This window comes from Phaethon aethereus, assembly GCF_964289735.1.
Source record: "Phaethon aethereus genome assembly, chromosome: 8".
NCBI classification, from domain to species: domain Eukaryota; kingdom Metazoa; phylum Chordata; class Aves; order Phaethontiformes; family Phaethontidae; genus Phaethon; species Phaethon aethereus.
Genome location: NC_138584.1, coordinates 33313120 through 33325607, shown reverse-complemented (window position 1 = coordinate 33325607; position 12488 = coordinate 33313120). Strand labels below are relative to the sequence as shown.

The following is a 12488-nucleotide window of genomic DNA, read 5'->3' as shown; positions in this document are numbered from 1 at the left end:
TCTTGAAGAAAAAATGCTCGACTTGCTCTCCTTTGTAACTCCTCTTTTTTTTTTTTTTTTTTTGCCCTGGAGATAAAAATAGAAGAATGTTTTAATTTGGGGGGAAAAAAAAAATTAAAAAAAAAAATTCTAATTTGAGCAGCACTGACACTCTGCAGAAGCATACAAGAGCACAGAGAATTATTCTCAGAATACTTTCTAATATTATTACAGTTTAAGGAACTGCTGACATTGAAAGTCAGCGGCCCATTTTACACATTACACGGTGCCTCTGACTTCATTATCTCCTCCCGATTTTCACTGGTAGGTATGAGAAGAACCAGGCTCCAGAAGTACTGCCAGGAACAAATCATTGACAAACTGAAACCACTTAGACAGTGTTAAATCACATTTATGTAAAGGTCCAGTCAATCCCAAGCTGAGGGCATCGGTGATTTAAAGCACTTTACTGTATGCAGGGCCCCTCGCTGTACCTTGAAATGCCATGAAAAAAACCCAACTTTGTAAACATTTATACTGTTTAAAGTAGTGTGAAAACATCACCATTTCAGAGGCAAAGATAAAGTTTGGATTCTGGAAGGTTGAAAACCAAGCTGCAGAGCAAGCAAGTAAGGGATAATTTGTGCACCCATCCCTACCCCTCCTTTAAAGACGGCTACAAGAGAGAATTTGTTTGAATTTAGTTTCATTTTTAATTCACAAATACCAAGACAGTCAAGTCCAGTCATCTGTATTTTGCCATTTTTTTAGTGGAGGGTATCAGTGCATCCTGGAAGTTGCAAAAAAGTACCCAAGATACAAAATAATTCTTCTGACCTGTCACTGCACCCCAGCACATTACTTACAGAGGAAAGATTTATATTGCATCAAAGGCCTTTTCTGCAGCTTTTTGCAAGCCTATTCTCTTTATAAGCAAGAAAACATATTCAGCTACAAATACATGTGATTAATTCCTTAGAGGAAACTACTCTAAAGGTTTTAATACAAAATTACATCCTTCCCATAGCATGGTATGTTGTGGTAAAAGCAGACCATTTTGGGTATAGGTTGGAAATCCTCCCCTGTTATTAACATAGTTCTTGGAGTAATTTTTAGAAGCACATTGATTTCATCCCAGTTCTATGTCACGGAACAACTAGTAGAAATCAGCAGACACCAGTGTCCTGAAAAAGCAAAAGCTCACACTGCAGGCAGGAGTAGGAGACTGAACACGCAATTTCTTTGAGGCTGTAAATGCCACAGGAGCTCAGCCCCATTTTTTGAAGTGAGGTGCGTGAGCAGGTGAGAATTTAATTTTCCCTGAAGGACATAGCCTTTGGGAGCCTGGGTCATTCCTGGACATGGTCTTGCGCTCTGGGCACCTATCTAGATGGAGGCAGAAGTAAAGCTGCTGCAGCCACAAGCAGCCCCAAGCTAAGCCTGTTATGCAATCCTTCCGTCACAGCCGCCTCCTCGGCTTTGCTTTCATTTGCAGCTCCGAGTTTCGGGATTTAAGGACATTTGCAGTATCAATCACTGTGCTGGGAAACGAGCCCCGCCTGTACAGCATAAATAATAAAGATCTGGTATGATATTGGGCGTGAAAACCCACTGAGAAAAACGGATTTTATCATTATAAAGGCAAAGCCATGGAAAGGGCTAGCAAGAATGAAAGCGAATCAATGGAAGCACAGCCCCTGCAGGGGAGGGGGACAGGGAACAAGAGAGCAAGAAAAGATCTGGCCTGAGAGCTGTGGCACGGCCACGCGCCTCTGCAGGGTTTGACCTCTCTCCTTCCAACCTCAGGCTCTTTTCTAACCCAAGTTAAGATTACCAGAGTGATGGAAACAGGGTGAGACTCCAGTGCTTTCCTGTGCACCCACAGCGTGCGGTTAATCCAGACCCAACGATGCCCTGTGGCTGAGGAAAAAGGTTAACACGGTGTGAAAGCATCCGAATTATGCTCGGCTGGTTCCCTGACAGCTGTGGAAACAGGTGAGGAAGGGCTGGCTTGTTTCCTCTTAGGAGAGGGGAAAAAAAAATCAATGATTATCTACCTTTAGTTTGTAAACTACAACCACCCCGACACGCACACGTGTACACTCACACGCAATCGGCCCCCGCCTCCCAGCTCCGGTGTGGGAGATGGAAAGCTTTGGGTTGATTTCCTGGAGAAAAGGTTCAAAGCTCAGGATTGCTGAGGCACTAGGCAGATGAACTGCGACCAATTAACTATACTGGCATATAAACACTTCATAATGGCAAAGGGACTTGCACACCCGTATGCTGCCATGCCTGAGAAGACCTTGACAAAAAGATGTTATCAGTGTGCTCTGCTTAGCCTGAATTAGATGAAACTGCCATTACATCGAACGGGGGCACGTTTATCAGGGTGTGTTTTTTTTTTTAATGACCAGTTTGGCTGTTGGGGCAATTCCCTCAAAAGGCAGCAGCAGGCTGGTTCTTCTTTCAGAATAAAATGCCAAATACGTGTGCGTGTGTGGTAGGGGGGGAATCATTTTATTAAACTGAATAATTTTCTTATTGATGTTACTTCCACTTGTACCGTTTCCTGTGACTTTGAAGAGTTTGAAACCGCAATGAAGAAACCGATTTCTGCGCAGACGGGAGAACTGTGGGTGTCTCCTCATTTTGGTGTAAACACCAAGTTGTTTATGCCGGCTCGTTCACGTCCGCGCAAGGCTGGAGAGAGGGTTTTAAGTTTTTTACAGGTGATCCAAATACACCAGTAGCTCAGCCCGCGCCGCGGCAGAGGCTGGAGGTGTTGCGGAGGTAACAGCTATGGCCTCGGAACCGGGGTGGCGAAGACAACCCCGCAACTTCAGCACCATCCGGAGCGGTGCCAGAATACACGTCGGCTGACGGGCGCTTTGAAGCACCCACCGTTAAACCGCCGGGCGCTGACCCGGGCTCTGGGCTGGCTCCCACTGCACCCGCTGAAGTCCCTTTACCTCAGCCAGGTGACAGACCCATCTTACCCGCCTCCCCCCCCGCATTCTCCCTGACCGGGCTCTGGGCACGCCGCTGCGGCCTAGCCAGGGCCGTTCCCGCCGGGGCTCGGCGGCCTCTGCGGGCCTGAACCGCCTCTTGCCTGCCCGGCGGCGGAGCGACCCCCCTCGCAGCCCCGCGGCCCAGCGCCGCCACCACCGGCTCAATCCCCTCAGCCCCCGCGGCGGGAGATGGCCGAGGCGAGGCACCACCCCCGGGCGGGCCCGGCCCGGCGCATGCTCCGCAGGCGGACGCCGCCGCTTGTGCCGGGACCGCCGCCCTGCCGCTGCCGAGTGCCCGCCGGCTTCGCTCTCCCGCGCACCGCACGGGGCCGGGCCGGGCCGGCCCCCAGCGTCGCGGGGCCGCGGCTGAGCGGCACGGCCGCCCCGCCCCGCCGCGACGGAAGCGGTGAGTGGGGCCGGAGGGGGCTCCCGCGCCCCCCTGGCCGGGCCCTGGGCCGAGGGGAGCCGGGGAGGGTGGTGCGGGTGGCGGGCGCTTCCCCTGAGGGAGGCTCCCGACATGGCCGACGGCGCGAGGCTTCCCCCGGCGGCCGCGCCGGCCCCTTCCCGGGCTCAGCGCGGCGGCCGGGCCCGGCGCCTGGGCTCGGGGGTGCGGTGCCGCCGGGTTCCCCTCGGCGGAGAGGGACCGGCGCGGGTAGGAGGGCCGAGCCCGTGCGGGCAGTGCCGGGCTGGGAAGGGGTTTTCAGAGCCGCGTTTCGGCCAGCGGCGACCCGTCCACGGCCGCGGCGGGAGGGGCCGGGTTTTGGTGGTAGGAGGAACCGGAATGAAATAACTTCGGTTCTGTCCGCTGGTGGAAACGGGTGAAGCTAAAAAATACCAGGTGCTCGTGAGTGAGCTCGGACCCCCCGTGAGCTTGCGGGAGGCCTCGGTCCCTTTTGCAAGTGGGGCTGCTTAGAGGTAACTGCTGCCTTGCACTTCTGCGCAAATTAAGGGCTTGGAAAAACTGATTGGGTCCAGCTGTCAGTCTGGCATCTGTTCCTGTATAGGCGATAGAGACACTTTTTGGCCATCTTTCAGCCCCCCCTCTGTAGGTGCTGCTTCTTGCCCTGTGACTGACGCCAGCCGTGGTGCGGGCAGGTGACCTGTTGGTTGGATATCTGTCCCCGGCGAGGGCAGGCGCGGATGTGGAGCAGGTAACCCGGCAGTTGGCAAGTTGGCGCCCACTTTCCACCTTCTCCAGACACCTGAAAACGTAATTCTGCTATATGTGTGCGTGTGAAAAAAAAAAAAATTGCTGTGTTGTTTGGATAATCCAGTTGCGTTGGGATTTTTAAAATACATACAGAAAGCAGCTGACAGGGGGGAGAACCAGGATACAAAAGTCTGAAGCATGTCAGCCCCGATGCTTACCACGTAGTCTGATGGCAGGAAGACAACATGGCAGTCGCTTGGTATGGCAGGAGAGGCTGAACCCAGCTCTGCTTAAACAGCCATCAAGTCTGTGCTTAGAAGGAGGATGGGATGGTGCTGGGGAAGCCTGTGGCTAACTAACAGGCCTGCTCCGAGGGATTAGGGATGGGGGGTGTGTTTAGGGGCATAGAGACCTGGAAGGCAGATAAGTGCAGCGCAAGAAAGATTTGGGTTTTTCGGTGGTTGTTTTTTTGGGGAGAGATGGAAATAATTCAAAGTTGCGTTGGTGTTTAAACTGAACTCCAGTTATCCCAATTTAACTCTTGCTCACAGAAGTTTCTTTGCAATTTTATTCTTGAGCAGAATGTCTGTACGTTGGTACCATTTTATTCACAGCTGCTGAAGCTCAGCGTTCAGTTTTAACCATATATGGGGAGCGGTAGGCATTTCCTCCTAACACTTGTTTTTAAAATACACAGGAAGTTGCACCTTGATCTGGGTTTGTGCTAGGTGACACTGAGACAGGTACTTTGAAATATAGAGCCAGTTAAGGACATGCTGCTGGCGTCTGAGCAAACAACAGATCGCAACAGGCTCTCACTGTCATTTGCGGTGTTAGAAGTTAGTGATCGCAGAGGCAGATTTTACAAGTGTGTTTGTCAATACGTTTTTAGTGATTCAGTTCTCGTTAAATATCTTGCCTATCTAAGTATCTGCAAGCCGTTTGCCCAAAAGCCCAGTGGAACAGAGAATATACTGTGCTCCTATAGAGGAAATCTGCAAACATTTGACCTTTGGGAAAGGTTAGGTGAAAAACTTGTAAAAAGCCAGGGCAAGTAGGTTTCAATTTGCACAAGAATATAAACACAGAACTGGAATAACTTTGTTTGAGAATTCCTAGAAGAATTAATTTCCAAGTGGCCTTTTCTGAGAGGTAGATTCTGTAAATCTTGAACTCTTCAAGAATATGCGGTTTCTGTATGTCCAAATTGACTTGTCTGTTCAATGAGTTTATTTAAAAAACAAATGTGAAGCAAGATCTGGAGAGAATGTCTAATACAAAAGCTTTGTAAAGCAAACCTGTATCAATTGCAAAGCAAAAAGCTGAAGTGCACCTGAAAGTCACTGGACAGACTTAGTGGGTAAAATCAACTTACCTTTTAAACTCATTTTTCCCTAGTCCAACAGAGTCTGCAACTTAAACTTACTTTAATTCTTTTACCTTACCTTTTGAGGGGCTGGAAGTAAGCCAGGGTTCTTGGCTGGAAGAGTAAGTGATACAAATTCAATAAGTTTAGACGGATGTTTCTGTAGTCATTCTCAGTCTTGCAAATAAAAGACGGAATTCACAGAAATCAACTTCCCTTTTTTGCGTAGAGGGGAAAAAATCTTTCCGTTTTCGTAGGCAGCATCCTGACAATGATGCCCGCTCTTGCGGGCAGGAAGATTTCACCTGTTTCCTACTACGTACCTCCCCGTCTTCCCTCAATTTGGGGCCGAAACACCTTTTTCACCTGCAGAAGTGGCCCCAGGTTTCTTGGCACTTCACTGCTGCCTGATTTGGTATGAGGAAGAGAGGTTCAAAATACAGGCCAAAGCCAAATGGAGAACCCTCGAATCCCTCTACTATGTTGGGCATGAACTGCACAAGAAGGAGCTGCTCTGTGTGTACGTAAAGAGGAAGGTGTTCAATTGTTCTGAGAGGTTAAAGCTTTTACACACAAAAACAAACCCTTAAGGCTGGTTTGTATTTAGATGTGAAAAGGAGCGGTATGAGAACCTCTGAACCAGAAAGCATGCTGAGAATCACGGTTATGGAGAGAAGACTGAGCTGGGTCATGTTCCCGGCTCGTCTCATGTCCAATAGCAATTAAAAATGACAAAACATTTTCTTGAGGGTGATAAACTGGCAGTATTCAAGTTGTTCTTTTGTAGCCTGTCCAACAGTTTGCAATTTCTTAAAGATTGGGCATTATTCCTGTAAACACAGTCATAGTTGCTCTCAATCTCTAAAGCACTTAAAATGCAATTAAATTTTGGGTATTGGTAATGGCAAACGCTTGCCGAATGGATAGAAAATGGTTTTTACAGCACATGATTCAGTCAGTTAATACCCAGAGCCTGCCTTTTGCGATGAAAGCTTTTTCATCAACTGGTGCTGCTCAGTTTTGCTAGTAGGGTGAGACAAATATGCTTGAAGCTCATAAAGAAGGAAAGTGGATTCTCAAAAGAACGGCGTTTTGGAGTGTTTGGCAGCTAAGTTGTTACTTCCATCTTTTGCTATAGTTTCTATACAGTACTTGAAGTAACGAATTAGGGGGGTGTTTTCTGCTCTCCCACTTGGTGTCTTTAGCAGTGCTTTAGGTACCCCATTCAGTTCTTGTTTTCCCCATTCATCTGATCCTTCCAAAAAATTGAAAAAATGTTAAAAAATACTAGGTTACTGGGGGGGAAAAAAAAAAAGTTGATGATGATTCTCTTGGGCAAATTGGTTGCGGTTTCTCTTGATTGACATTGGAGGGGGGATGTAAGGAAGTGTGATTTAGTGGTTTTAATTTCCTGGCCCGTTGAGAACAGGTGGATTTTTAAGGAACAGGTCCTGACATTTTCTTCATGCTGAAGGGCTTATAAAACTTCAGACATTTTTGCTGGCTAGAATAGTTCTCTTTCCCCCCCCGCCCCCGAACTGGTTATATAAATGAAACGTAAGTTGCATAACTGACAGAAAAACCTGAGCTACAGGAAACTGGAAGAGCAGCTTCTACTTGGAAAAGTATAGTCTGTACCTCATATATTGCATGTCAGCACCTTTTACTGTCCTCTGACATGGGGAACTCTGTATGAGTTGTTTGATAAGTGACATGAATATGGTTCTCTGCATGTTATGTGATTATGATTATACTTTAAAAAATGATCTGTTAGAATATTTTTTTCTCCTGCAGGATGTGAAATGTAAAACAGGAAATAAAGGAAAAGAACTGGAAGTCGATGGAAAAGTGGAGGATGTTGTACATCATCCTGAACTAGGGAGGGAGGTAGTGGTGAAAGCCTGAGAAAAATCAGATTGGAGTTTTTGTTTGAGGAGGAACCTACCTGCAGAGTTAAGCAAGAGCAGTTGTAGCTACCAAAGAATAGGAAAGTTGTTTGTATTAGAGTAAGTGGTTTGGTGTTGCTATTGATTGTGCTTTGTCAGCGGTTCTGATAGGAAACAGTCTTCCAGAAATACCAAGTCACTCTTGCTGTAGCTCTGGAGCTCCCAAAGTAGTAGCAAGGCCTTGCTAGTAAAGAACAAGCTTCTACAAGGCGACTGGCTTCAAGAAACTCATCCATCATAAAGCTACCAGATACGTGCATTTGCTTTATGAAGTTTTTTGGATTTCTACTCGTTTGAAGCTGGAGACTGCTAGTAAATGGAGTAAATTCAGTATTTAATGATATATTCTTTGCTTTTTGAAGCATGTAGGATTTACCATGAGTCAAGACTTTGCTTACCTGTGTGTGTACTGGAGGAGGGGACAGGAAGGTTCACAAAGATAAGGAGTCAGTCTGCAGGTGGATAAGGATATAATGCAGCATTCTATGGGTTTAGAAGCCTTGGGGTGTTTTAATCTCAGCTGTGTCACTGGCCAGTGCCTGACTCTGGCTAAACCACCTGTTTATTCCTTCAACAACTTTCTCCCCCACTCTCTCCTGGAAACATTGCATTCCCTCCCCAGTCCCCAAAGACTTAATTCCTTTTGAACACAAAATCGAAGTGACAATTGCTATTCATACTTCCAGGAGAAATTCCTGAAGGAAAATTTGGACATTCTTCTGACTGTTGTACACAATCTCCCTTATTTGCAGATTGGATCTGAGAGGGGCCCTTGCTGTCAAGGCACCTAGGCATGAATATAGTGCAAGTTTTTAGCAGTTTTGGACACCAGGTGCTATTCAAACTGTTCTTCGAGTGTTTTGTTCCCTGTCATTTCCAGTTATTTGAAGACTGAGCAGAGTCTGGGTTGCCCATCAGGTATCCCAGCTGGAATTTAACAGGGTATTGAAATATTTAATTGTATTAGTGGTATTCTTAATAATTACCCTTCAGTCTGGGGCCAACTTTGTTGGTCTTCCACTTCAGATCTTTTAAACTACTTAATTTTACTGGCTAGAAATTGAGATTGGGATAATATTGACTCATGCTATTTTGAACAGAGAAAAAATTTCTATTCAACCTAGGAGGTTGTACCTAGACCTGCTGTGAGAGCTGCTGTGCCTAAGGTTGTGCTGGAGACAACAGTTCTGGAAAAAATCCTTACACCTTTCATGTCGGGAGAAAGGCTGCCTACTTTTTTAGATAGGGAAAATGAAGTAGACCATGCTAGATCTGTGACTTGGACAGGGGAGTGAGGGAGGAGAGGGAACATTTTAAAGAAATGTGTTTATATGTTGATTCATTATTTCAGGAAGTTAATTTGGCAGAACTAACTTTTATACTCATTTTGAGACACTAGCAGCACGAAGAGATACGTTAAAACAAACCTTAAAAGCCTTGGCACTTGTACAGTCTAAATAACTTCCTGCTGCTTGCCATCTATAAATACTTGTCTCTGCAGTCCTCTGGATTTTACCAGAGTGTAATACCAATTCAGAGCAGGTTTTTTGTTGTTCTTTGTTTTGCTTTTTTTAAATAAATTTATATTAGTTTGTAGGGCATTAGATGTTTAAGGGGGGAAAAAAAAAAAGTATAAAAGGTACCATCTAGCTGAAGTGGTGCGTTAGGCTCAGTCTTTTATATTTAAATTGCTATTTTGCATGGGTTGGGGGTTTTTTTTTGTCCCTAGGGTGTCAAGCTCTCGCATCTTAACTCAAAGTGGTGGCCTCCTGCGTGGGAAGAAAATGTGGCCACCCTCAGTTCTGAGGTTTTTGATCAAGAACAAGTATAAGCTGGCACTTGCAGTTCACTTTATATGGTCTTCTTGTTCACTCAGTGTCTTCTGTGTTTACTGAAGATGCACAAGAAATAACCTTTCAGTTCCTGAACACTTCTGTATTTCCCTTTTCCTCCAAGTATGGCAAAACAGATGCTAATAATTTTGAAATTGCCAGAGCCCACCTATTTATAGAGTTTAAAAGTTCAAAAGAAGCCAGATAGTTAAATCAGTGAGCTTGACCTGTATGTATCAGCCTCTATTGTCACCGTCCACAGCTCTATAACCTGTGCCGGAGCACTTTGTTCTACAGGAGTTACCCTCTCCTCTGAAAACACAAAATTACAAATTCACTGTTTGCCTTTTTGCTTTTTCCTGCTATTGGTTTTTGTTGCATTTGCATTAAACTGTATTTTTTTTTCCCTTATTTGAATCTTCTACCCTTCTTTCTTGTTCTTAAGACTTAAGTTGAAGAAAGAGAAAGGTGCGTTTGACTTCAGTATTGAAGTAACAAGCTGTAATTCCAAAACTTTGCACTTGTTGCCTTCTACTGTTTCTGATGATAAAATCTATTTGAGTGGTCTACAGCCTGTAATGGATGCCACATTCTTCTGAAATGGTGTTACAACCTCTTGACTTTTCTGGTTTTCTATTAGAAACATCAGTGCCTGGCTTAGGCAGAGAATGGCTTGAATGTGTTTTATTTGACTGTTATGTATTGATTTTTAGAGAGCCTTTTAATAACTCTGTCCCCTAAAGACAGGGAATAGTCAAGAGTTCATTCAAATTCTGGAAAGTGCTGGTATAATCATAGAAAAGGAGCCTTGTCCGATTCCCTCCCCCGCCCCTTTTTTTTTTTGAAGGGTCGTAACTACTCATTCCCAAGAAACCTTCTACTTGCATTCATGCTGCTGTATCATTGCCCTCATGAAGGGAGCATGGAGGTTGTGTTTATTGGGCAAGCCCCCATAGCCCAGTGAATTTTTTTTAGGTGCGTGTAAGTCGCTAGTACGGGCATTGCCAACTGGGATTCTCCCCTGGAAGCCTTTGTCTTGCCACCTGCATCACCTATCAAAAATCATCTTGTGTTTTTTTTGTACCAGCATGTGTTTTAGTAGTAATTCATGGCCATGAACACCTTTCTTGTAAGTGTGGAATTGATTAATACAGGAGAGAATAGGTTTGATTTCACTGTCAAAGCCACAGGTGCTAAGTGAAAGGACGTATAGGGATAGCTGACTTAGAGCTTCATTTTTACAAAAGAACAGCAGTTATTTTCTGCCAAGTTTAAAAAAAAAAAGTCCTGGGGGTTTTACAGTGCTTTCAGCTTCCTGTACGTGTGACTTACAACATAGCCAAGCTACATCTATATAAACAAGATACATCAGCAAACAGAGGGCTCACTTGACTTAAAAAAAGGCATCTTTTAAATCCTGAATACTCAGTATATGCCTGCACAGCCTTAAACCTAAAACCTAAGATGCTGGTCGTGTTAGCTTGGCTGTGTACAGATTACCTGTTCACCCTTTGTTGGTTGAAAGTTCACTTGCAGTAAAGTATGTCGTATCTCTGGGTTTAATCACCCTGCTTTATTACAAGTTTGCTGTCGAGTTAAGTGAAAAATGAGCCCACGTTTTTCTTAGCTTACGGTGAGTGTGCAGAGGGAGGAGGTAAGCAGTGCTGCCCGGGTATCGGTGAGGCCGTGGTTTCACGTTGCAGATCGCAGCAGCACTATCTTAAGGCACTCCTGTTGTGGCATGTCACCCCTTCGGTTGAGCAACTAGGAAGCTCTGATGGATACCTGTTCCAGCTCAGAAGACTTCTCATCAGCTCCTTTCCCTGCCTTCCACAGGGATGTGCGAACTTGGACACTGTGTTGTGAAAATCCTGCCTAAGAAACACCAGTATGCTTTTAAGTGGAAGCAGTTTAACTTCTTCATATAGCCCAGCGTACACAAAATATTTTCCTCTAGAGCTAACTTGCACTGCAGTATAAACCTACTGACATGCTTTGTGCGTCATTTAGCATGCAGAGAAGCACTATATAAAACCACCCTCTTGCTTTGTATACTTGGAGAATTAATTTTTATGTGACAAGGGCAGGACCTGCCAACCTGCCTTGTTAGGGAGAAAAATCTGGATCTTGCATTACCTTCACCTTTGCTATGCTGGCACAACCTCATTGCATTTGTGCTTTCTCTGATGAACAAATTCTTTAGGGCTTTTTCAATCTATTATATCTTTCTTACCTAGTTGTTTGATAAAGTTTAATTAGCAGTTGATGTAAACTGCTGTGCTTGTTGGTGTACACATACGCTGCTAACTCCCACTTTGTATGTAGAGTTCCACGCAGGTTCAGTTTTGCGCAGACAAATCGGTGCGTATCGGTGAAGTTGAGTAATTACGTAAAGGACTTGATTTGTCCCAAGCTTTGTGGTGAGTTCAGCCTTTAAAATACATCTGAGATGCAAACCACCGTCTCTTCCTGATAATTTTGCTGAAGCTGGCAAAGGTTTTTGTTAGAACTGTAACTTTATTTCCAGCTGGAGCCGTGCAACAAGATTTACCACGCATTTCAGCTCACATTTTTAAAACAATTTAATCAGTGCTAGTTCTGCATTTAAGGCCGAGACAGCTTGCACATATGCACACCACCACTTGAGATGTGCCATCCCCCGGGTGTTTACTGCTCCCTTTCTGCTGGAAGGTACTGCCACCCTCCCCGCAGCTGAACCACGTTCGCTTCCTTTTTTGCCAGCAAAGACTGGTAACCACCAGTAAAATAGTAATGTCTTCACCAGGCTCTGCTGCCTGTACAAAGCATGTACATCTGCTCACAGCCAGAGTAATTTTAGAAATGTTTTAGGGTATGTCCAGTGACTGAGTTACACTTTAAAAGTAGAAAGTCTCTCTTAGATATAATTTAGAAGCTTTTAAAAGCAGTGGAGATCAGCAGCTTTCCCAGACCTTTTCAAGGTGTTTGTTTTTCAAAACCTATTGTTACTCAGGGACAGGGAAAGTTGAGAGTAGTTTAATTAGCAGGCAAGACTGACATGATGATCCTAATCTTGTAAACAAATACATACTTATGGTCCTACAAAGCTCTTCTGCTGGTTTTAGTGGGGCATCTCATGGTGTGTACTCATAGAGAGGGCACAGCCTACAAATACTAACATAAAATTTGCTGAAGGCCCAACCAAAGGCTTCAGAAGAGGCTTAA

General features: G+C 45.1%; 1 protein-coding gene across 1 annotated transcript in view; it reads left to right on the top strand.

Annotated features, from left to right (window-relative positions):
- Window positions 1–3179: 3179 nt before the first annotated feature.
- JAK1 (Janus kinase 1) overlaps window positions 3180–12488 on the top strand; it is a gene marked incomplete at its 5' end in the record, with an annotated part of 67176 nt that continues 57867 nt past the window's right edge. The window contains 2 exons of the mRNA XM_082003086.1: window positions 3180–3396; window positions 4086–4141. Of these exons, the coding sequence (XP_081859212.1) occupies window positions 3180–3396; window positions 4086–4141 (273 nt within the window). The remainder of the gene's footprint in view (window positions 3397–4085; window positions 4142–12488) is intronic.